The sequence below is a fragment of the Chelmon rostratus genome, chromosome 9 (assembly GCF_017976325.1).
Source record: "Chelmon rostratus isolate fCheRos1 chromosome 9, fCheRos1.pri, whole genome shotgun sequence".
NCBI lineage: Eukaryota > Metazoa > Chordata > Actinopteri > Chaetodontiformes > Chaetodontidae > Chelmon > Chelmon rostratus.
Genome location: NC_055666.1, coordinates 29,049,330 through 29,075,345, shown reverse-complemented (window position 1 = coordinate 29,075,345; position 26,016 = coordinate 29,049,330). Strand labels below are relative to the sequence as shown.

Below are 26,016 nucleotides of genomic sequence, written 5' to 3'. Positions count from 1 at the left end.
TGAGGCTTCACACGGTGACGTTTACAGGACGAAGCCGGCGGTTTCTGGACCTTCATCCTGCTCGTTATCTGGACTCTTCACTCGATGAATCATTCAGTCTACAGACGGAGCCCCGAGTTTACCAACATGTGTCTCTAACATGATGCAGCAGCCCCACAGCCTCAGCTCCCGGGACAGCTCGTCTTTATTTTGTCCTTTTTCTGCTGTTATCATTTAAGTCTTTCTCGTCCCGCCACCTTTCTGTGACTCCTGTTGCATTAATAATCCTACAAACTGTCATATTAGACGTTTGAATGAACGTGGACGTCGATAACAATCGATCGTTGCTGAGCTACAAAGCTGCACGACTTTAGATTTCATCAGAGCTCGCGGCGTCTTACCTCACAGGCGTCGCCGCGGCACATCACACCTCACTGTGATCTAATCCACCCATTTCCACATCAGTGTTTTTTTCTAGCATATGGCCCCCGGGGGGTGCCAGATAATTCTCACATGGAGTTTAATCCCGGCGTCTAGACGTGGACTGACTGAGCCGCTGGATTCAGCAGCGGTCTGGCCGGTCCGGAGCCAGCTGGACCGCTCCTGACCGGTTCCTACCTGACTGGCTGTGCTGCAGCACCTGCAGGGCCTGGGCCAGCTCCTTGAACCCGTCCAGGTTCTTATCGTTCTGACTGTACAGCAGAATCTTCTTGGTGTCGGAAAACAGGCGAGAAATTCTGCAGAGAGAACAGAGAATGAACAGACGGTGAGCGCCAGAAACGTGACGGACCTGCAGGAAAACCTGTTGATGAAGTCTGGAAGCGAAGCGCTCGCCTCCACCGCAAACCGGCAAACGTCTGTCTGCGACGTGCTGCAGTTAAAAGCGTGTCAGTAAACCTTTTTCAGATCTGAGTCAGCCTGAAGTCTTCGTCAAAGTGAAGACAAGCTGCTTCGGTGTCGGAGGAAGAACCGAACACTGAAGCTTGTTCCTTCAACAACAAACCAAAGATGAAACGATCTGTGAAGCAGCTCTTCAGTCAGACTCTCAGAGATCACATTTAGCCTCACATGGAGCCGTTGAAGTTGCCCACGACGCCCGGAGACTCGCCTGGCGTCGGGTTTCTGAAGCAGGGGTTGTTGGCGTTGCAGAGGATTCCCTGAAGCCAGGGCAGCGTGCCGGCCGACGGCATCGCCTTGTTGGGAAAATGACCTGCAGACAGAAAAAAACAAAAGTGACTCAGCGTTTATTCAGTCAGAGCGGCAGCGACAGACAGAAGCAAAGAAACACCTGAAGATAAAAACGACCACAGTCGACCATCTCCACATCTCAACCGTGACAAACAGCAGATGGAGTCGTGACGCAGGACGACGCGCTGCCCGTCATTTTAAACTGACGTGATCAAACGCGAGGAGGCGGACTGTCCTCGTAAACGTTTACCCTCAACGGTCGGCTGCTGTCATTGGCTACTGCAGGATGAGGTAACGGTTCAGTTCATGAGCCTCATGATGATCTGTTCAGAGTGTCGGGGGGGCCAATCAGATCCAGAATCTGTTAATCCTCTAGTGTGAAGACAGCACAAGACTTCTACTTCCTGTTTCCTCAATATTCCATTATTCGTCTTTATTGATTTGTTTGCTGACTCTTTTCTTGATGTTGCTCCAGTAACAATCAACCGTTTGTCTTAAAGACGTGAGAAGACTGAAAAACGTCTTCAGACGTTTTGTCCGTCTCTGTGGAGACGCTGCGGATCAGCAGGAACCTTTCAGGAACATTAGAGTTGTTCCTGATGGTCCAGCTTCCTGTCCGTCCTAACGAGGGATCCTCCGTGACCTTCCTGTCTGAGGACAAGCAGACGGTCACGGGACATTTAAAAGTACAGCACACGTGTTTGTGAAGACACACGTGTTCAGTCGCTTTAATCTGAAAGATGCTGAGGACGGTTCGTCTTTATCTTCCTGCCGTGCTGGAACAAACCATGCGTTCACCTGGACGCACCGCAGGTAGATAACCTGCGATTGGCTCGTTATCGCCCGCGGCAGAGCATCTGCGGCGGCCGCGGGAGCGAGCCGAGGGCGGAGCGGGCCGGGCTACGACCTTTACCCCCCACCCGTTCGTGTTGAGAAGCTGCTATCAGAACCTTTAAGACTGCCAACTGGCCTCTTTCTAATCAAAACAGAGATAAGATAAGTGTCAGTCAGCTCAGCCGAGCGCTGCCGAGGCCGCGTCCAGACCTCATCCACATCAGACTGAACAGCAGCTCATCGTTAGAGGGACGGGAGGTTCTCAACAGCGTCCCGACGTTCATCTTCTGCCGTTTGTCATGATGTCATTTTTCTGTTTGTCGAAGCAGTTTTCAGACGCGGAAAACAACACAGAGTGAGACATCCTGTTGTCTGATGGACTGAATGAATGAAAAGCGTCTCTTTCTCTCTTTCTGACGTTAACAATAACTAACTGTTGATGCTGGAGCATTGACCAATCAGACTCCTCCACCATCGTCTAAATATAGTCCCTGGTTGGTCCAGAAGCAGGTTCAGGTTCAGGTCGCCTTCATTTCAATTTTCATTAACGGCATCTTCACATTCAACAGGAGTTCGGGACCATCGAGCAGCTTTGACGGCAGAATTAGATCAACACACATCAGCTCATATTTCTGCTGAGTCATCAGCACGTGAAAGAAAAGTGGGCACTTTGAACGGTTACGAACTGGAAGTGAGGTGAAGTCTTCTCGTGCAGGCTGGAGGTCAGTGGATGTGAATCAAACGCAGACTGATTCTGTGTGAAATATAAATACTGGAACTCTGCGTCAAAAGTTAAAACAGCCACTGAAGGAATGAGTGAAAACTCCTGAGAGCTGCTTCAAACCGACAGGTTTCAACACGCCGGCGCTCACGTGCTGAATGAATCACAGCAGAAACATTCCTCAAACGGCCGACGGCTGCAGAACTGAAAGCGCCTCGAGTCCAGAAAGCTTCTGCTTTCAGCGGGAAACAGGAAACCGAGCGGCTTCCTGAAACCGACCTCGACGAGCTTCAGTGAGGTCTCGATCCAGAACTCAGGAAAGACTTTCAGCCTAAAATGGGCTGGTGTTTCCTCACGCTGCAAAGGAAAAGGCTTCCGGTGCGTCGGGCCGCCTGCAACACCGCCTGCAGCACCGCCTGCAACACCGCCTGCAGCACCGCCTGTAACGCCGCCTGTAACGCCGCCTGTAACGCCGCCTGCAGCTCGCTAACCTGATCCTGCTGCTGAGCAACAGACACACGTTAAATATGAAAACAACCACAGAGTCTTTTCTTCACTCCAACCTTCAGAGGAGGCAATCCTGCTCCACCTGTCTGAAGAGTCAGCACCCCCACCTCTGTAACAGCTCAGATAGCCCCCACCTCTGTAACAGACCCCTCCAGCTCTGAAGCAGACCCCTCCAGCTCTGGAACAGACCCCTCCAGCTCTATAACAGACCCCTCCAGCTCTGGAACAGACCCCGCTGCTGAAGCTGAATCGTGGCTGAAGCGGAGCTGATCCCGCTGCAGGTTGGAGACGTGGTTATGTAACTCTCTCTTGACTTTATCTGACCTGAGAGCAGCTCTGTGACCTTCACTGGATCTGATAATCACATTACACCCCCGTGATAAAGAGCCGTAAACTGCAGATAAATCAACATGAGGCGTTTAAAGCAGATCATTCAGCAGCGGGACGTTTCTGCAGCGGTAAACAGGCTTCAGGCGTAATCAGGACAGCTGGACCTTCACATCAACTCTGCATACCTGCAAAACTCCTCCCAGCATGCACCTGGCTCTTCCTGTCAGTATCAAACTCAGTTAAGCTCAGTTCAGTTAGCCATGCTGGTGTACTGAACCGAGTCATATTCACAGGGGTTCCTAATATTCTGACCACGTCAGTCACGTGAACACAAACCCCCCACGTCCAAACAAACTCAGTGAAAACGATTTGTGTCCACGTTCACGTCTCCAGGTGCTTCAGCAGAGACGTCTGTCCACCGTGAAACACCTGAGCAACAGGGAGAGAGACAGGTGACCAACCAGTCACAGTAAACAAACAGGTGAGCAGGCAGACAGGTGAGGAGACAGACAGGTAACCAACCAGTCACAGTAAACAAACAGGTGAGCAGGCAGACAGGTGAGGAGACAGACAGGTAACCAACCAGTCACAGTAAACAAACAGGTGAGCAGGCAGACAGGTGAGGAGACAGACAGGTGAGCAGGCAGACAGGTGAGGAGACAGACAGGTGAGGAGACAGACAGGTGAGGAGACAGACAGGTGAGGAGGCAGACAGGTGAGGAGGCAGACAGGTAACCAACCAGTCACAGTAAACAGACAGGTGAGGAGACAGACAGGTGAGGAGACAGACAGGTAACCAACCAGTCACAGTAAACAGACAGGTGAGGAGACAGACAGGTGAGGAGACAGACAGGTGAGGAGACAGACAGGTAACCAACCAGTCACAGTAAACAGACAGGTGAGGAGACAGACAGGTGAGGAGACAGACAGGTAACCAACCAGTCACAGTAAACAGACAGGTGAGCAGGCAGACAGGTGAGCAGGCAGAAAGACGGCTTTAATTTTCATTGTTATTCATTTTCAGAATTATTTTATGGTCGTCGTCTGACAATCAACACAAATCCAGGTTCATGACATCAGCTACAGAGGTGATCCACCTGATCCATCTGATCCACCTGATCCACCTGAGTTAAATCAGCTGGTAGATTTATCAATAACAACATTAACTGTGAGCTGCAGCTCTGATCTGAAGAATAAATGTTATTGAACTCACACTCATGCTGTTCGTAGGGAGGGTAGTTCAGCCGCACGGCGATGAGGATGAAGAAGATCAAGAGCGGCCAGATGATCTCTACCAGGAGCTGAAGCTGAGGGACAGGAAGAGACAGGAAACCATTAGTAAGACACGCATGCACGCACACGCGCGCACGCGCACACACGCGCACACACACACAGTTCCTCCTGTGAAACAGGAAGCAGCTTCACGTCTTTATTTCTTGAAGTCATTCATAATAGATGAGGAGTCGTCGATCGATCGGCTTCAGACTCACAGAGAGCAGAAGACGCTCCAGCTGCCGATGGATCCTGACGTGGTTTATTTAACCAACCAGAGTTAGTGACGATTGTTGGATCAGTGACAGATGAACCGGTTTGATGAGTTTTATATTGTTTCTGTCAGATTGAATGAAGTGTGTTTTCTACGTTAAATCACTGTTTCTGTGAATGGAGTCTGGTGGCTTTCAACAGAGAGATATAACAGCTGGTTTAACAAGAAGGATCTTCCTCTGTAACAAAAAGCTCCGTCTCTGTAGGATCCTTTCCACCATGTTGACTCACACTGAGTACAACAATCTGAGCTGACAGTGGAAAAAACAAACGAGTACTGACAGTGTGGAGGGAAGAAACCTCAACCAATACTGAAAATATGCCAAAAAATACTTTTTCATTGGTGAGTAACTCAACAGTATGGGGAGGACATGAGATGATTAGTTTATTCTGTAAGGTGCAGGTATGGAGATCTTTATAAAGATCTTTATGTTGAAATAATCAACAGAAAAAGAAGTATTGAATGGTTTGAACTTGTGTGATTTGTTACAGATTATGTCTCAGCAGAGAAGAGAGACCGTTCTCCCATGATGCCTCAGCTGTTATCAGGACGCCGTGGTCCTGACCTTTGACCTCCTTCACACTGACTCAGTACGGATGACCACAGATCACCTCAGATTTCTACAGATAACCACAGATAACAGATCACCACACATGAGCAAAGTTCAACGCAGATCACTATAGATCACCACAGATCACTGCAGATCTCTGTAGATCACTGCAGATCTCTACAGATCCCCACAGATCACTGCAGATCTCTATAGATCACCACAGATCACTGCAGCTCACCACAGATCACTGCAGATCTCTACAGATCACCACAGATCTCTATAGATCACCACAGATCACTTCAGATCTCTGTAGATCACCACAGATCACTATAGATCACCACAGATCACTTCAGATCTTTGAAGATCGCCACAGATCACTATAGATCACCACAGATCACTATAGATCACCACAGATCACTGCAGATCTCTATAGATCACCACAGATCACAGCAGGTCTCTATAGATCACCACAGATCACTGCAGATCTCTATAGATCACAACAGATCACAGCAGATCACTGCAGATCTCTATAGATCACAACAGATCACTGCACATCGCCACAGATCCATTGAGGACAGCAGCTACAACGCCGGTGGTGTTCGCTGTACGTCCTGATTTACTGGCAGTCAGGCGGCTCTATATTTCCTCAGCCGTAGAACTCCTGTATTCCTACGCATGCTGCACGCTGTACTACACCACAGAGCAGCTGTTTGGGTCAGAGTGTCAGCAGTTTATGGGGGGGGGGGTTATTGTGGAGACGAGAGGAAAGCGTTCTGAAGAAGAACTTCTGCAGATGGAAACTGAACGAGAAAGAGCGGGAACTTCCTTCTCTGGTTGCTCGACAGGTCGTTTCATTAACGTGAGTTTATTTAATGTTAAATGAACCGATGGCTGAGTGCAGCGGCGCTCTGCTGGGCGGGGGTGGGGAGCAGGAAAGAGCCGCCTGACGACGAGGTCTAAAGATCGCCCACACCTCAACTGATTATTCTAGGTGGAACCTCTTTACCCTGTTTACTTCCACATCTGTATCCACCCACCACCCATCACACATCCACCCACTCGCATCCACCCACCACGCATCCACCCATCACACATCCACCCACCACACATCCACCCACCACACATCCACCCATCACACATCCACCCACACAGCTGACTCTGACAGAGCACAAAGTCGTCGCCATGACAGTAAACAAAGTTTCAAATATGGACGCTGCCGCCAAGAAACTGCAAACTGTAAAACACCTGCAGCACTGCATATCTGTACAATCAGCAGACTTGGGGGGGGGGGGGGACCAAGATTTGCTGTTTTCCTTCCGTGAGTGAAGAAAATAAAGTGAATAAAGTGAATGAAGTGAGTGAAGTGAAATAAATGAAGTGTGTGAGGTGAGTGACTGACCGTCTGTCGGCGTCTGTAGGTGAAGTTCTTCCACAGCAACAGACCCAGCTGTGTAGAGACGGACATGTCTCTCTCTCTGTCTCCGTCTCTCTCTCAGCCTGAATGAGTGTCAGCCGCCGCTCGCTCTGCATCACACAGACAGGTTGAGCCGTCAGAGGGGTCAAAGGTCAAAGCAGTTATTGGGCCCCTCCTCAGACTGAAGGGGGGTCGGCGGTCTGACACCGAGGCTGCTGATCGGGTTCACATTATCCACCGTTATTAATGTCACTAACTGTTCAGTCAATATACAAATGATACTGCAGTATATAATACTGAGTTTTAGGATGAAAACAGGTATATTAACACACACAGAGCATCTTTTTTCTGATCATCTCTTCATCACATTCCACTTGATACACAGAACAATAAATATACAGAGCCAGCATTCATGTGAGGCTGATACAGAGCTGATATACAGTGTGACATGATTCAATCTGATCCTGAATCAGATCTTTTTATGCACGTCTGGCACATTTCCAGCCGTGATAATTCCTGCACTCTGTCCTCGTTACAACACCGAAGAACACAGAGCCATCAGCTGAGGCCTTCATCTGATCCTGATCAATAACAGGCTGAATCCCACACAGAGAGACGCTGAGAGGAGACCGGGGGGGCAGGGGGGGTTAGTGTATTTGCAAGTGTGTAAATGCATTTGGACCCCCCCCCAACACACAGACACACTCGTTTACACACTTTGATGACAGAGAGCTGCTCTTCCTTCATCCACAACACAGGAAACACTCTGAATGATTGAGTGAGGGGGGGGAGGGGTAATCACACCTCTCTCTCTCTCTCACACACACACACACACACACACACACACACACACACACACACACACACACACACACACACACACACACACACACACACACACACACACGTCCTTGAACTCTAAGAGAGGAGCTGTGGTGATGATGATGAAGATGATGATGAGATCAGCTGTTTGATCAGAATCAGACAAAGAGCTGCAGAGACCCAGACAGGGACAACCCGAGACCCTCACAGGGACCTCACAGGGACCTCACAGGGACCCTCACAGGGACCTCACAGAGACCCTCACAGAGACCCTCACAGGGACCTCACAGAGACCCTCACAGGGACCCTCACAGGGACCCTCTAAAGTCGGATGATGAACATGTTTCTGGTTCTAGTTCTGGTCTGTACTGAACTGTGATTCCTTCATCAATCACTGCTGCTTGTATATATTTATATTTATATTATATATGATATAATACATATTATATAATATATATTAGATATATTCTAATATTCTAATATTCTGAAATAGAAAATGTGAAATGAGCCTTTTCTTTGAACATCCTTCAGTCAGACCTTTAATCACTGACTGTAACTGACCTGAACTGTTAGTGATGTTCGAGATGGACCAGGACTGAAGGACTGGAGGACTGAAGGACTAAAGGACTGGAGGACTGGAGGACTGACGGACTGAAGGACTAAAGGACTAAAGGACTGAAGGACTGAAAGACTAAAGGACTGGAGGACTGGAGGACTGAAGGACTAAAGGACTGAAGGACTGAAGGACTGAAAGACTAAAGGACTGAAGGACTAAAGGACTGGAGGACTGAAGGACTAAAGGACTAAAGGACTGAAGGACTGAAAGACTAAAGGACTGGAGGACTGGAGGACTAAAGGACTGAGGGGTCTCCTCTGGAACTTTGAGTCTTAATGACCAGAGAAAGGATCAATCTTCCACAGAGACGCTGGAAACGACGCGCGGTGGATCGTTAAAGTGTGTTTCGGATATTTCTGCTTCATCACACTTTCAGACTTCGCGTTTCTTTGCTTCGTCGTCTTTTTAACTTGAAGGGTTCGAGTTCTTTCTGTCTCTGTGAGGTTCGGCGAAACTTTCCGGTGTTTAATCAAGAAGACGAAGAAGAAGAAGAAGAAAGGCGTCAAATCCTGAACGACTCTCTAAAGAAACAAGTTTCAGCTCCACATGAAAGCCGGACAGTAACGAGTTTCCACTGGAAGAGACTTTAACTCACATTCAGCCCCCCCTCAGCAGCGGAACACTGAATGAAGTGACTTACAGGTGAGAGAAAGTGGAGTACAGGTGAACTAACGGCAGGTAAAGGTTACATACCGGTGTCGGTGTCGCTTGTCAGCCTCAGAGCCTCCGTCTTCCTGCGCCTCCTCTCAGCAGCATCTGATCCCGCATCAACTGCAGCTGCGGGACAAAAAGCCCCCGCAGGCACGACGATGACTCACACTGCTTCCGCTCAGACACTTCAAAATAAAGCACCGGCCCGCAGACTTTCCCCCTGACTGTTAGCGGCTGTTGTTCTTCCAGAGAACACGTGTATGACAGCTAACGCAGTTAAAGGTCACTCCAATGTTTCCTGCTTTTTCAATTGACTTGAAACTTTGACCAAACTAAGAGACAAAGCTGCCCACGTCATGTGCACACACACACACACACACACACACACACACACACACACACACACACACACAAACAGGATATATCATTATTTTACATTCTTGTGAACGTATTTTTTGTATTAATAATAAAATATATTTATTTATTTTACATATAGCATTACTTATCTGTCTAAACCTGCATGTCTTATCCGTGTAGCTGCTGTCGCTACATAGCTAGCTAAAGATAGCTGACAGTTACTTAGCGTTTTCATTTTTAACAGTAACATTAACACCCCCTCAGTATCTGTTAGTATTAAAGGGTATTACTATCACAGGTATCAGGTTTTAAAGGCTGCTGTTGAATTGATGAAATCAGTCTCTATAAATAACAATAATACGGGTTGAAAAGTAACTCAGCACTTCTAAGATGTGGATTCATAACGAAACAGATCTAGACTTCATTAAGTTTTCTATGATAAACACATTCACATCACAGACCGGCTGCCCTGGTCTTTATTTTGTAAGGTGAACGCTGGCCGTACTTCCGGTGTTAGTGAGCGGAAGTTGACACAGCCGTCGGACGGGGAGGTTACTGTCGGTCACTGAACAGCAGGACGTCATGTTTCATAATAAAAGACTTTCCACTGTGATTTAACTGATGTGGGAACATCGACAGAGTGACGTAGACTGCAGGTAAATAAGACTACAAGTACAACTACTACAACTCCCACCACGAGTACTACTACAACTTCTACTAACACCACTACAACTACTACAACAACTTTTACTCTATGGATTTGAGCATTTTTTCCACATCCCTCATATCAGACTGCAATTTCTTCCACTAGTTCAGTGTTCTTCAGCACTAGTTGGTCATTGTGTTGTACTAGTTGAACAAAAACTCTTACTAGTTACTCTTTTCCAGCAACTAGTGGCTCTTTTGTCCAACTAGTTCCAACAGAAGTCCAGACTAGACTAGTATTGCCCTGCGCTGCACTAGACGTACTGGACTAAAGCTGACTAGTTGGGACTTTAGTGCTACTAGTGCGGCACACAGTGTCACTAGTCAGGCCTTTGCTGGAACTAGTTGGACAAAAGAGCCACTAGTTACTGGAAAAGAGTGACACAATGACCAACTACAGTATACAAATGTCTACTGGTCGTCTCCTGGTTGTCTGTTGGTTGTTGCCTTTTCTTTTTTTTTTTTTTCTTTTCTTTTCTTTTCTTTTCTTTTCTTTTCTTTCTGTATGAAGGTTGTGGGTTTCAATCCCTGCTGAATCAGTCTGCATGAGGACGTGAGGAAAGTGCTTGTGCTGAAACATGAAGTCATGTTTTTGTTATTTTGCACTCTGACACACAGTTTCTGCTCTCTCAGCGATCTGATTTCCTTTTTCAGGCTGTTGTCTCTGCACAGTGTGAAGCATCTGACTGCAGATCAGCTGTTCTGATTAATTTAGTTTGGAGAAATTAGCTGCTTGACACATAAAAAACAGTGATAACCACAGTGAGAACTCAAGAGGACTGAGACTCTGACGGTGTGTTGGACTGACCTCTAGTGGACAAACATAAAACTGCATCCAGCTCCAATTGACATCAGTGATCTGACTTTACAGATGCACACCGTCACAGACTTTGGCCTCTTCAAAACTCGGCTCAAAACATATCTTTTTAGGCTGGCTTTTAATACACAGCAATGTGGTGACATTTTATTTTATTTTCTTTTATCAAATCTTATTTTATTTGCATTTAATCTGTTTTTATTTCCCTGATATGTGTTCTTTTGTTGCTTTCTTTTAATCTGTTTTCCATTTCTAATTTCACTGTTTGTTTTTAACTGGAAAGCACTTTGGTCACCTTGAGTGTTGTAAAGTGCTGTATAAATACATTTTGATTGATTGATTGATTTACAGAATGAAAAGATTGTGTTGATGGTGTAGATGTTGGAGGGTTAATATGTGTTTTCATGAGGCTGAACACTCTGGACTGGAAGCCCTCTTCCTTCGCTGGTTCTGGGTCAGTCTGCAGTTTATTGTTTTATTCACTGTCTGCTTGTGTCCTTCAGAAAAACTCTGAATCACAGTTTTTTTACACATTTCTTAATGTTAACAGGCTTCATTGTGCCTAAACTGTGGATCACGTTTCATTACTTTGACAGAAAAGGTATTCGGTGACCACATCGAGCATCGAGCCTCCCTCAAACTGCACCACCAAACCTGTTTTCCATCTTTACAGACGGCTGTCAGAGCGGTGACGTTCACAGAGCAAAGATTTACTGTAAATGTGACATTTTCATCCAGAAAGAAATAAAACATGAAGACAGATAACGTCCTGATGAGGAAGAGTGTCAGTCCTTCACGACTGCTATGGAAGACTTGTACCAGGTGTGGAGAGGGACAGGTGAGGAGAAGGACAGGTAAGGAGAGGGACAGATGAGGAGAGGGACAGGTGAGGAGAGTGACAGGTGAGGAGAGTGACAGGTGAGGTAAGGGTACAGGTGAGGAGAAGGACAGGTGAGGAGAAAAGAGGAACAGGTGAGAACAGGGGACGGGTGATGAGAGGAGACAGGTGAGGAGAGAAGAGAGACACGTGAGGAGAGGGGAGGAGAGGAGACAGGTGAGGAGAGGGGAGGGAGAGGTGAGGAGAGGGACAGATAAGGAGAGGGACAGGTGAGGACAAGTGACAGGTGAGGAAAGGAGATGATGTGGTGTTCCACCTTCAGGGTCTGTCCTTTAACTCCCACCTAAACTAGATTTCTTTTTTCACCTGTGTGAGATTATAAAAATCACAGTGAGGGCTCAGACTCACCTTGGACCAGATCCGAGTCCTGCTGCTATAGGATCAGATGGTCAGGGGGCCAGTGATGGTCTGCAACACACACACACACACACACACACACACACACACACACACAGACACGCACACACACACATACGCACACACACAGACACGCACACACACAGACACACACACGCACACACAATAACACACACACACACACACACAGACAGACACGCACACACACACATACGCACACACACAGACACGCTCACACACAGACACACACACGCACACACAATAACACACACACGCACACACAGTAACACACACACACACACACACACACACGCACACACAATAACACACACACGCACACACAGTAACACACACACACACACACTCACAGACACAGTAACACACACACACACACACACAGACACGCACACACACACGGACACACAGTAACACACACACACACACAGAAACACACACACACACACGCACACACAGTAACACACACAGAGTAACACACACACAGTAACACATGCAGAAATACACACGCACATACACTCACAACACACACACAGACACAGTAACACACACACACACAGACACGCACACACAATAACACACACACGCACACACAGTAACACACACACACACACACTCACAGACACAGTAACACACACACACACAGACACGCACACACACACGGACACACAGTAACACACACACACACACACAGAAACACACACACACACGCACACACAGTAACACACACAGAGTAACACACACACAGTAACACATGCAGAAATACACACGCACATACACTCACAACACACACACAGACACAGTAACAGACACATTAAGTAACACACACACGCACACACACACACACATACACCAACAGACACACACACACACACACAGTGTCATGATTCCGTCACATTACATAGACTTTATTTCCTGGAGACTTCCCAAAACCTAAATCCAAGTTTTCACTCTAAAATTTAAGGCTTTACATTCTGCAGATCTGCATTTTAGTCCCCACAACGTGACAGTGTAAACAGATTTATGTCCACACACACACACACACACACACACACACACACAGTGTTCAGCCTGGTACAACAGTAAACAATAAGACAAAAGCTCTCTGTCCTCTGCAGCTGATCAGACCCACGTCGCTGCTGTCCTCAGTCTGACAGGAACACCAGGACTCTGCAGGACTCTGCAGGACTCTCCGGGATTCTCCACGACTCTGCAGGACTCTCCAGGACTCTGCAGGACTCTCCAGGATTCTCCAGGACTCTGCAGGACTCTCCAGGACTCTCCAGGACTCTGCAGGACTCTCCAGGACTCTCCAGGAACATGGACCCGAAGCGTCTGTCCTCAAGCTCTCAGCAGCAGGTTCAGCTCAGGAAGAAGGTAAAGGATGTTTGAGAGATCACTGGTTTTACTGGTTTTACTGGTCAGACATTGACAACGATCTGGATAAAAGTAAAGTACTTTAAATTTTTAAGTATTGTACTTAAAAAATTGAAGTAGTTGTATTTTACTCAAGTTTTTTCCATCTTTTAATGCTACTTTATAGTAAGGTTGTGACTGAGCTGCAGTTTGTTCTCAGATATTCAATATAAAACACGATGAGTTTAATAATAGAATTTAAGATGAGACCAACTAATTCCAACCTTAAAGTATCACTTACCTGTGTACTAATAATAATGTATCAGTAACACGATGCAACACACACGCAGGCTTCACTAGTAGTAGTTTGAATACTTGGATAAAATTGTTTGTTATTAAAACTTTTGTTCTTTTATTTAAGTAAGAGTGCAGGACTATATGATTTGGATACTTCTGGCTCTGAGGTTTAAAAGTAGCAGTACAACAAAGTAAAAATACTCCCTTCACTGACTCACTGTACACTCCAAGTACAGAACAATGTACATACATTACAAGCAGCTGTGAGTACACAAGTGTGTCAGAAAATGGACCAAAGTCAAACCAAAATGAGCAGAAATGTTCTGCAGAGACATCTGAAAGCAGTAACCTCATCTCCGACTTCAAGACAGTTTAAAAGAAAACAAACTGCAAGATTAATAATTCGTTTAATGAAAAATGATACGAGAACTCAGAAACTTCTCAGATGATCCCACAAGGAAATGTTAATCTGCAAATATTCTCATTTGGTCAAGTGGTGAATAAAAATACCAAAATAAAACTACAAGCAGGTAAAAGCAAACGCTGCAGCCACAAGCCGTGATTCCAGGTTCCAGCCTTCAAGAAGGAGACCAATCACACGCTTTCATCATCACAAAGCTGCAGCATTTCAATAACTGCACGCTCAGAGCTCCTCCGTCTGCCCCCACTTCATCCGATGTGAAAGAAAATCAGTGTGAACACTCAGGAGGGACAACAAGACGTCTCCAGTGAGTTCAACCAGGGTCGCTCAAAGGCATCTTGAGTTATGAGCAAATATGTGATAGGCCACGCCCACTTGATTTTTGTTCATACCTCCGGATCATAAACACTGAATCACACCTGAAGATATGGAGCCAGGACTATGAGGATTGGACAAATCGCTAATGAGATATTGGAAATGTCCATGTTTATCCAGTGATCTTGCTCATTTATAATAGAAATGTGCATCTGAGTCATATCCAACAAGTTCTGCTCATACTACTGTTTCTCAAGTCATTCAAATCCATCATGGTGGACTTTTATGGTCCATGAGGCTTTTTGTAGAGCACATTGAGCTGGACATGTGTGTCCAATTTCAGGTCAATCAGACTCACAGTGTGAGGGGCGTTTTTGGGCCTCAATTAGAGCGCCACCATCTGGTCGATTGGGCTCATTTTTCTTGGGAAGCACATGCACATCTTACAGTTACTGGGCAGAGTTTCATGTTTCTGGCTCATTCCAGCCAACAGCAAGATGAGCCACTGGCAGAAAATAATGCAATAATAATAATAACAATTATAATAATATACCAGCACACACACATTACGGTTCTGCTGGAACCTTAATGAATAAAACTACATGTTAAAAACGCTGGTAATTATTTTTATGCTACAGTCAGTCATTTGATTTGAAGTTGTAAAAATTGTTCTCAGCAGTGGAAACAGCGCCATCCTATCATTAGACTTCACTCAGTGGTCACGCTGGGTATTACACTTGCAGCTCCGCCGGTCAAATGTTTTGTTGCGCGGCTTCTCCGCCTCAGCACGAGCACTCATTGCGCATGCGCAATGAGATGAATGGCCGCTGCACCTGACGGCCCACCAGGAAGTGTGGCGGACAAATCCTCGGACGTTAATCCCCGCTCGGTACGGTAACCGGAGGAGGCACCGACAGTAGCATGCTCAGCAGGCCGGACCGCTCAGTCTGACCGTCGGGACCGTCTCCGCTCCGGGCTCGGCCTCCGGGATCGCGCCGCTGCGCAGTGAGTGCATGCAGGCAGAGCGCGCGGGGCTGTCCGTCTCTTCCCCCCGCCTGTCGGGCTCCAGACCCCGCAGCTGCTGAGCTGAAGCTCCGTGAAGCTCCGTGAAGCTCCGGGCACGTCCACCCTGACTGCAATGGGATGCTGCGGTAGCGCGGAGGTAAGAACGGCCCGGCCCGGTCAGATTCCGCTCGGTACCGTCCTCCCCCCTCCTCCACCCCCCGGTGCCCTTCAGCAGAGCACCGGTGCGTGTTTATTTTTCACCGTGAAAGGGAAGCCGGTCCCGGGGAGCAGAGAGGGCCGAGTTGGGATTAAAGCCAGGAGCTGTAATCCAATTAGCTCGTCCCGGGGACGGGCGGGTTACCGGGGCCTGTTAACGGGACCGTCGTGTCACCGCACCGCTCAGCTCTCTGCTGCTCCCGGTAAACAGCCGCTCCGGTTGATCGTGCAGCTTTGTGATGTGGTTGGTGATGAGAACCGGGCCGAGCCGAGCTAACAGGCCGGGGACAGGCTGAGAATGTGCGTGTGGACCGGCTCGGCTCGGCTCGGCCCGGTCCCGCAGGCCCGGCTGTGGTCCCGGGGTGACCGTGTGTTTGTGTGTGTTTCAGAGGACAAAGAGAGAATGGAGACCGCTGGAGGACCGGAGCTGCACAGACCTGCCCTGGTTCCTGCTCTTCACCGTCTTCTGCGTCGGCATGGTAACCACACTGCGCCTCATTCTGATAATAATCCTTTATTTCTCTGTGAGACCTGATCCAGCTGCTCCAGATGGTCTCACATCCATCTGAAACTGTTCATCCAGCAGGGACAATAACAGCAGCATGTGACGACTTCCTGTTTGAGTAAAGGAAGATCATCAAGTGAATAATCAGCAGCTGAGTCCAGTCTGACAGTGAAGCTAACGAAGGCTAATCACGTGATCCACGATCATTTCCTGAAGGAAGAGCGTGACTGCTGCCAACATTAATGCTAATGATGATGCTGATGATGGTGATGATGGTGATGATGATGCTGATGGTGATGATGGTGGTGGTGATGATGATGCTGATGATGATGCTGATGCTGATGATGATAATGATGATGAAACTGCTGCTGCTGATGATGGTGGTGATGATGATGGCGATGATGATGATGCTGATGGTGATGATGATGCTGATGATGGTGGTGATGATGATGCTGATGGTGATGATGTTGATGATGATGGCGATGATGATGCTGATGGTGATGATGATGGCGATGATGATGCTGATGGTGATGCTGATGGTGATGATGATGGTGATGATGTTGATGATGGTGGTGATGATGATGATGGTGGTGATGATGATGCTGATGATGATGCTGATGGTGATGATGATGGTGATGATGATGATGATGATGATGATGCCGATGATGGTGATAATGGTAACTCAGGTTGACGTGTTGGCTGAGTTCATCAGTGGAGACATTTAATAGAGAAAGTTTAAAGTTCCAGCCTGAAACAAACAGCTGTGTGTTGTTGCTGAGTGCTGGTTGGACAGCTGTCGATTGGTGAATTGTTACCGGTGTGACATCATCATCGTCACATGCTGACCTCATAGTGTTCAGGATGGCTGGGTGCTCTGAGGCGTACACGTTCTACTTTTAAACAGAGAGAGACACAGAGAGAGACAGAGAGACACAGACAGAGAGACACAGACAGAGAGACACAGACAGAGACACAGAGAGAGACACAGAGAGAGACACAGAGAGAGACAGACAGAGACACAGAGAGAGACACAGAGAGAGACACAGAGACACAGAGAGAGACACAGAGAGAGACACAGAGAGACACAGACAGACACAGAGAGAGACAGACAGAGACACAGAGAGAGACACAGAGAGACAGAGAGAGAGAGACACAGAGAGAGGGAGGGAGACAGATGAGACAGATTGGATGGACATTGAAGTTATTTAGATCTTATGTGTTAGGGATAATGTATAGTGATGTTTATTTCTCCATAGGAACCTGCTCACTATCATCCCTCTGAGAACTCTGCTGACGACTAAAACATTCAATAATGAGACACAAATAAAACATATTTAATTGATTTAAATCGAGCCGACTCTCACTGTGAGCAGGAAACTGATTTCTTTACAGTCATTCAGAGGAATCATGTGACATGTGGAGACGTGACGGGACATCCCAGACCTGAGAGGGACGGAGCTGGAGACAGAGTTTGGTTTCTGTTATTTTGTCTGATGGATAAAAGTCCTGCAGCTGATTTCTGTGTTCAAACATTAAAAATCTGTCTCCAGTTTTGTCTCCAGTCTTTTAGCAGGTCCATCGTCCATGCTGTGTTCTTCCTGTCTGTCCTCTTCAGTCTGCTCAGTCTCTGTGTCCTCAAGTCTCTTGTGTCTCCTGTTGGTCCTCCTGACGGTCCTCCTGTCGGTCCAGCGTTGTTCTTTACTTTTCTTGTCTTTTTTGCTGGGGACATGTCTTCTCCAGCTACATGTCGAGAGTTTTGTCCAAACAAATTCAAAGTAATGTCCTGAAAAAGCTCCGTATTAACCACTCAGATCAGCTGGTGATTAGTTATTAAGGGACTGACCCTTTAGTCTCTGACTGAGCAGGCGGCCGTCTGTCGAGAAAGAAATGCTGCTCAGTTTTGGCGATTGACCAATCAGAATTGAGTATTTAAGAGTGCCGTGTTCTAAATATGTATATATATACAGTGCATTCAGGAAGTAGTCAGACCCCGTTCACTTTTCTTGCTACAATTGTTTGAATCCTCTTTTTCACATTAATCTACACTCGGTACGCCATAATGACAAAGTGAAAAGAGAATTTTAGAAATGTTTACAGATTTATTAAAAAGGAAGAACTGAAATATGACATTGCCATCAGTATTCAGACCTTTACTCAGCACTTCATTGAAGCACCTGTGGCAGCCTTCTTGGGTACGATGCTACAGGCTTTGCACACCTGGATTCAGGGATCTTCTGCAATTCTTCTTTTCCAAATCCTCTCAGTCACCTCCAGTACCTCCACCTGGATGCTGCGTGAACACACGCAGGTGAATAGGAGCTCACATCTCTTCAGTTCTCTCCGTCCATCTTTAACATGAAATGGTCCGAAGCAGTCCATACCGCTGAAGGTAACCGGAGGAGTAGCTTCGGTCCTCTCTGGGGGAAGGTAGGCCATTTTTGTTCTTGATCACACCTGATTTTTCTGCATTTAATGCATTTGAAGACGAATGATAGCACCTCACTGCTGCGTCCCAGGATCCAGACCCCATCGGAATGGGTTTCATTGATGGTCATACAATGACCCTGATGGTTGACCTTCTCATGAAGCTGCTTCATCAGCAGTCGAGACACATGATGTCATTTTGGGAGGATAGCTGGGTGTTGGACATGGGGATGGAGGGCTGCTTGTGTCCATCCTCCTCCCACCCTCAGGATGTCATGGCTGTCCAGGAATGGGTTGAACTTGTGCAGCTCAGCTGACCGGCTCCTTTGTGCCTCTGTCTTTTGTTTGAGAAGCTTCTTCTTGCTCTACATGGATGATGAACTGTTCAGCATCCTTCGTCTCTTCGAGTGGTGTAGCTTCACTGGATCTGGTTTCAGGACCTTTTCCCTTCCTTTACAAGCCTCGTTATAGTCCTCATGGCTACATATTCCGATCTGAAAACTTCTGAGGGGGGTCTTGTGTCGCTTTGACTATCAAGTGAAGCGTAGACTAGAACTTTTCCATGTGTTCAAACTCAACCCTGTTGAATCTGTAGAGTGTGGCCTTTGTTTTTGCACGTGATGCTTGTCTTCTCACTGGTGCTGGTGGTGAAAGTCTGAGCACAGAAGTTATTTCATTGATTCTTGGACAGTTCTTGTTCTGTTGGCTTTGGTCTTGATCAGGTGGCCTCACTGTATAACATCATGTCCTTTGAGTTCTTCTAGCCGCTCTACTTCTCTTCTTTTTCCTTCCAGCCTCATTTTTCTACCAGCGCTTTCTGCTATAAACTGAGCTTTTTTTTTTAGCGCTCTCCACTTCAAGTTCCTTCTCTTTAGTTTCTCTTTCAGCCTTTAAGATTTGATCTTCCACCTTGAGTCTTTGAATTTCCTCCTTTTGCTGATGGTGATGGTTTTGTTACCTGTATCACTTCTGAACAAGCTGCTGCTTGTTTGCATTCAGGGAGTCTATGAAAGTAAACCAGGAAAATCAGACCGCGGCTCAATAGAATTATTTTAAAAACTAAACTCATGAAACAGGCCTGGACTGAAATGATGGTTCCCTTAACTTAACATTTTATTGAGGCAATCAAACGACTGAAGAGGGACCTCTGTCAGTGAGACCCCTGCATCTCTCAGCAGGTATTTTGGCGCTGCTGCTCCAGGTGTCTCCGGTTTGAAGGCGGCATGTTTCAGCTCCACCCACAGATTAGAATCGGTAGGATCAGCAGAGGCTGCCACAGTCAGAAGAATATGTGCAGCTGTAGTCAGAGGAACATCGAGCTGCTCGGAGATGATCTCATAGCCTTTACCTTTAACATGCATGTCTATAATTCTCTTTCTGATCTCCTGAGACAACCTGTCCTCGGCTTCCTCTGGTCCATGTTTAGTGTGGTGCACACCGTGTCACCCAACAGCACAGTGACTACCTGCAACCCTTTAAATAGGCCGACTGACTGACTACAAGCTTGTGATGCTAATTAGAGGACACAGCTTGACTGACCACGTCCCCACGGTCACATCATTTTCAGTCTTTTCTGAGGTACCATCAGTTTAGTCCAGGCCTGTTTCATGAGTTTAGTTTTGTTTCAGGTATTATCTTATATAAGTATTGTCAGTGTCAACTTGGATGGTGTTCATTGCATTTACAATCTCCTCAACTTGATCATCTGCATCCTGATTCTGATTGGATCATTCAAGCCGCTGACGTGATGCTTCATTTTCTGTTCATCTTTACAAAAGTCACGTGTCGATCGTTCAGTTTGTCATGAAACAGAGTTTTTCCCTCACTGAGCTTTCGTGTGTGTTGACGTTTCCTAATTTCCAAGAAGCACTTGGCACACCAACCTCAGTCTTCCCATCAGCGTCCTGTATGCCATGATGCTGCGATGCTGCGATGCTGCGATGCTGCGATGCTGTGATGCTGCGATGCTGCGATGCTGCGATGCTGTCCACCATGTGCTGTCATGTGGTGGTCTGCTTTGTATCATCTTCTTCTTTTTGGCACTAGGGGGGGTGACTCTGGGACGCCGGAGTTCACTGCCTAACCTCCTGGAGGTGTAGTGGGACTAAGTAGGCGAAACACTGTTGAAGGGAGGTTTCCACCTGATGACCCCCAGAGACGTGTTAGGAATCACTGCTCTTTGGCAGGTATAGAGGCAGATTAGAGCTCCAAGGTTCTTCACTGAGAATGAATCCTCTTTTTGAGCACAAGTATCTTGTGTTTAAATTAACTTCAAGGTCTCCATCAGCGGTTTCTTCAGTTGGCAGAACATCATTTCTTTCTGTGTTTTATATTAAATGTTCAGGGTGTTGAATGAGTTGGGTTTTGAAAGTGAGATGTTATGTTGAAAATTAAATTTAAACACACGTCTCTTGCATTACTTTAGCTTAAACTTTAGATAAATGCACATAAAACCCTACAGAATCATAGTAACACACTTAAATCAATGCGTAATAAAATGGACAAATACAAACATTTGTTGAATGAGAGACTCCGGTTCCTTTGACTGATGTTAACACCAGAACTAAAAGTGCAGGCAGAAAAAACTAAAAACACAAATTTCAAACTAAGTTGGCGACATTCCCGCAGTGACAGTGGAAGTAAAACTTCCTGTAGTTTGAGTCGTCAGTCTGTCTCTGGTCTGTCTCGTGCTGTGAGACACGGATTCACACACTGCTGATCAGTTTGTCCTCATCATATTAATTCATCTGTCTTCACTAACGTCCTCCGTCTTTCCGTCCGGCAGGGCAGCATCTGCGGCTTCACTGTTGTCACCGGCGGTGCCGCTCGCCTCGTCTTTGGATACGACAGCTACGGGAACACCTGCGGTCAACGCAACGAGCAGATCGAAGGCGTCCGGCTCAGCGGCCTCGACCACACCGACAGGAAGTAAGTCTCGCTCACACCTGGCCTCCGCTGTCCGCTGTGCTGCCTGCTGGGGGATTCGGTGGTATCATGGTGGTATTTTAGTGTGTAACAGCAGTATTTGTTAGGGTACAGCAGTGGTGTTTTTCAGAGGATGAGAAGTTGTTGTGAATTACAATGGTATTTTTTATTGTAGTATTTTAAATGTCTTTCTGTGAAATATTTTTTTGTATTGCTTTAGTATTTTTTGGGGGTATTACTGTGGTAGGTGTTGTGTTCTCGTGGTATTTGGCCCATGTTTTGGTATAATTATGCCATATTTTTGTGTATTTCAGCAGTATTTCTCGTGTATTTGTGCAGTATACTCATGTGCAGTGGTATTTTGTTGGGCATTAATGTGTGTAACCTGTAATAAGATGGTTACTGTACTGCTGTAGTATTATTGTGTTACTGTAGTATCGCTGTAGTATTACTGTTTGACTGGCTCAGCCGGGCACTTGAACACACGGTGCGTTTGAGGTCCTGTGGGAATGTGCAGAACTGATTGTGCTGACAGACTGTTCAAAGCTGTGACTCATCAGCAGACCTGCTGGCACACACACACACACACACACACACACACACACACACACACACACAGACATACACAGAAAGACACAAACACACACTCACACACACAGATACAGACATACACAGAAACACACTCACACACACAGACACACACAGACATACACAGAAACACACACTCACACATTCACACACACACACTCACACACACACAGACACACACTCACACACACACACACACACAAACACACACAAACACACACAAACACACACACACACAGACACACACAGACACACACAGACACAGACACACAGAAACACACACACTCACACACACACACAAAGACACACACAGACACACACACACACACACAGACACACAGAAACACACACACACACACATTGTGCCTCCAGCGGCCTATTTTTACCTGCTGCTCCACCTGCAGGAACACAAGCAGCTGATGAAATGTGGTATTTAACCTGTTAGCTCTACTGCTAACCGTTAGTGCTGCTGCCAACAGTTAGCTCTGCTGCTAAAAGTTAGCTCTGTTGTTAAGTGTCAGCTATGCTGTTAACTGTGAACTCTGCTGCTAGCTGTTAGCTCTGTGGTTGTTAGCTCTGTTGTGAAGTGTTAGCTGTGCTGCTAACAGTTAGCTGTGCTCCTAACAGTTAGCTCTGTTGTTAAGTGTTAGCTATGCTGTTAACTGTGAACTCTGCTGCTAGCTGTTAGCTCTGTGGTTGTTAGCTCTGTTGTTAAGCGTTAGCCTTGCTGTTAACAGTTAGCTGTGCTGCTAACAGTTAGCTCTGTTGTTAAGTGTTAGCTATGCTGTTAACTGTGAACTATGCTGCTAGTTGTTAGCTCTGTTGTTAAGCGTTAGCCGTGCTGTTAACAGTTAGCTCTGCTGTTAAAAGTTAGCTCTGCTGCTAACAGTTAGCTCTGCTGCTAACTGTTGCTTTTACTGGTTATTGATGTGTACTCTGCTGATTAACTGAAGTAAAGTCAAGCAGATAAAACACAGATGATTTAATGTTCTGTCACATTCCAGCTGTGTGACTGCATCTGTCTCTGCTGTGTGACATCATCACACTGAGACACTCACATCTGGACTGCAGGACACATCTGTGTGTCTCCCACCTGGCATTAATCAGCGCTCAGTACACGGTCATTTACTGTGGACAGCTGTGGCCTGTTAGAAACCTGTTAGAACACTATGCTATAGCAAACAGGCTAATGGCTAAAAACAGCTAATCACCAAACCAAAACTCAACGGAACATAATTTAAGACAAAGCATCATGATGAGATGATAACTGCAGAACCCGGCCAGTCCAAAACAACAACAGCGACATCAAGTGGTGAAACCATCAACCACAGCATAATATATTAATAATATATCTCCACCCTATGCCAGAAAACAGTGAGTATAATTCAGAGTACACAGCAGTAAAAGTAAAAGTAAAAGTACTGTCTGACATTATTAGATTGTGAATCCTGAAGCATCAGTGTTAGAGCAGCTTTTTACTGTTGGAGCTGCTGCAAGTGGAGCTGCTGCAGGTGGAGCCGCTGCAGGTGGCGCTGCTGCAGGTGGGGCTGCTGCAGGTGGGGCTGCTGCAGGTGGCGCTGCTGCAGGTGGCGCTGCTGCAGGTGGAGCTGCTGCAGGTGGAGCCGCTGCAGGTGGCGCTGCTGCAGGTGGCGCTGCTGCAGGTGGGGCTGCTTCAACAGTTAGTTAGTTTAGTTCAGTGGGGCCCAACTTGAGAATCGCGCCCCTCCAGGGGGTCAGCAGATACATGAGAGAGGTCGTCAGATGATTTAAGGGAAAGAAGAAGAAAGTTCTGACACACAAACCTTTTATTGTAGTTTAATGGAATATTGATCATTGATCAGTTATTGAGATGAGACCATTTTTAGAGGACACACGAGAAGAAACACAACCACATACTGATTTTGGCAGGTGTGTGTGTGTGTGTTTGTGTGTGTGTGTGTGTTGTAGGCAGGTGTGTGTGTTTTATTGGCAGGTGTATGCGTGTGTGTTTGCAGGTGTATGTGTGTGTGTGTTTGCAGGTGTGTGTGTGTGTGTGTGTTGTTGGCAGGTGTGTGTGTGTGTGTGTGTTTGTGTGTGTGTGTCTGTGTTTGCAGGTGTGTGTGTGTGTGTTTGCAGGTGTGTGTGTGTTGTTGGCAGGTGTGTGTGTGTGTGTGTTTGCAGGTGTGTGTGTGTGTGTGTGTTTGCAGGTGTGTGTGTTGGCAGGTGAGTGTGCGTGTGTGTTTGCAGGTGTGTTTGCAGGCGTGTGTGTGTCTTTGGCAGGTGTGTGTGTGTGTGTGTGTGTTTGCAGGTGTGTGCGCTTTAGCTGTGCTCACACATTCTTGTTGCCGTGGGAGATGTTGGATCTCTTCTCTGCAGCCTCTTTGTTTCTTCTCTCCCACGTCGTCGTCGTCGTTCTGACTTTCAGCTCAGCTTTAATCGTCCTCTGCTGAACCTTCGCTCAAAGTAAACGACCACAGTTCTTCGTCCGTGTCGACTCGCTGTCTCACGTTGATGAAGACGCTGTTTTCAGGGATTAACTCCAAACTCTTCACTTTCTCAGTTCTCTTTGATCGCTGTTAAGCTGCTGTCAGTGAAACCCGACACTTCCTGCAGACTTTTCACAATAAAAGCCAAACAGGAAAAGGAGGGATTATGTCAGTGAATAAGAGTAGAAGCTGTCAGTGTCAAAGAATAATCGCTCCCTTCCATCTAATAATCCTAATCTCTGCTAACTGTAAAATAAATATTATACCGAATTTACATCAAACTCTACGTGTTTACCAGGTTAGTCTGTATTTACATCACCATCATTCTTTTCATCATCGATTAATCTGTTCGTTTTTTTCTTGATTAGGTGATTAATCTGGTAAATGAAAGTAGATTTAAATTAAATTAGATTAGATTAGTCTTCATTGTCTCCCTTAGGAGACATTTCTCCAATTCCATCACAACTTCCTGGAGCACTGAAGCAGCTTCCTCCAACCACCTAAAATCAAAAAACATCTCGTTTAATTTATTATCGTTTGAGTCAAAATCCTGCAAATCCTCGTATTTGAGACGCAGGAACCTGATTAGATTTAGAGGGATCAATCGGTTGAGATGGAATCTAGTATTCATAATGTGTCATTATTTAATAATCGCCTGAAAACGAGAATCATTGTGTTTCTGTTAGAATGAGCCTTCATATCTACAGAGGGAGCAGCTCCTCTTCCTCAGAGTCCACCGCCATGTTTCTACAGTAGCCCGGAGTGGACAAACCAAACACTCTAGACAGGGACAGCCACCAGATGTTGGTGAGGCAGGGGGTATTCATTTGATTGCAATCTGTAACATCACCACTAGATGCCACTAAAGGCTCCACACTGGACCCTCAAAAAAAAGACTTGACTCGAATAATCGATGATCAAAATAGTTGATTAAGATTTTCTTTCTCTTGATCGAGTTTGTTGCAGCAGCTCCATAAATCAAAGAAATACACGAGAACAATCTATAAAAAGACGATAAATAAATTCAACTAGAACAGAGTGAAGTTCCACCAGGCCTTTGATTGTCTGTGTTATTTGAGGAATCGTTAATCTGAATGTTCAGTGAACCTGATCGATCTGAGTGAAGGTGTCTGTCGTCTACATGAAAACACTGATTAAAGTACAAAGAGCCAGTTTCCTGTTGCTGGTTGGT

General features: G+C 46.4%; 2 protein-coding genes across 4 annotated transcripts in view; one reads left to right on the top strand and one right to left on the bottom strand.

Moving 5' to 3' along the window:
• abca1b (ATP-binding cassette, sub-family A (ABC1), member 1B) overlaps positions 1-9,247 on the bottom strand; it is a 42,271-nt gene extending 33,024 nt beyond the window's left edge. For both annotated transcript variants that reach the window (XM_041944864.1, XM_041944865.1), the window contains exons 1-5: positions 9,201-9,247; positions 7,055-7,179; positions 4,773-4,866; positions 1,048-1,189; positions 598-716 (exon numbers count right to left, since the gene is read on the bottom strand). In XM_041944864.1, the coding sequence (XP_041800798.1) occupies positions 598-716; positions 1,048-1,189; positions 4,773-4,866; positions 7,055-7,120 (421 nt within the window). In that variant the 5' untranslated portion in view covers positions 7,121-7,179; positions 9,201-9,247. The remainder of the gene's footprint in view (positions 1-597; positions 717-1,047; positions 1,190-4,772; positions 4,867-7,054; positions 7,180-9,200) is intronic.
• Positions 9,248-15,548: 6,301 nt separating this feature from the next.
• Positions 15,549-26,016, top strand: part of slc44a1b (solute carrier family 44 member 1b) — a 24,573-nt gene continuing 14,105 nt past the window's right edge. For both annotated transcript variants that reach the window (XM_041943908.1, XM_041943906.1), the window contains exons 1-3: positions 15,549-15,858; positions 16,307-16,396; positions 21,632-21,774. In XM_041943908.1, the coding sequence (XP_041799842.1) occupies positions 15,835-15,858; positions 16,307-16,396; positions 21,632-21,774 (257 nt within the window). In that variant the 5' untranslated portion in view covers positions 15,549-15,834. The remainder of the gene's footprint in view (positions 15,859-16,306; positions 16,397-21,631; positions 21,775-26,016) is intronic.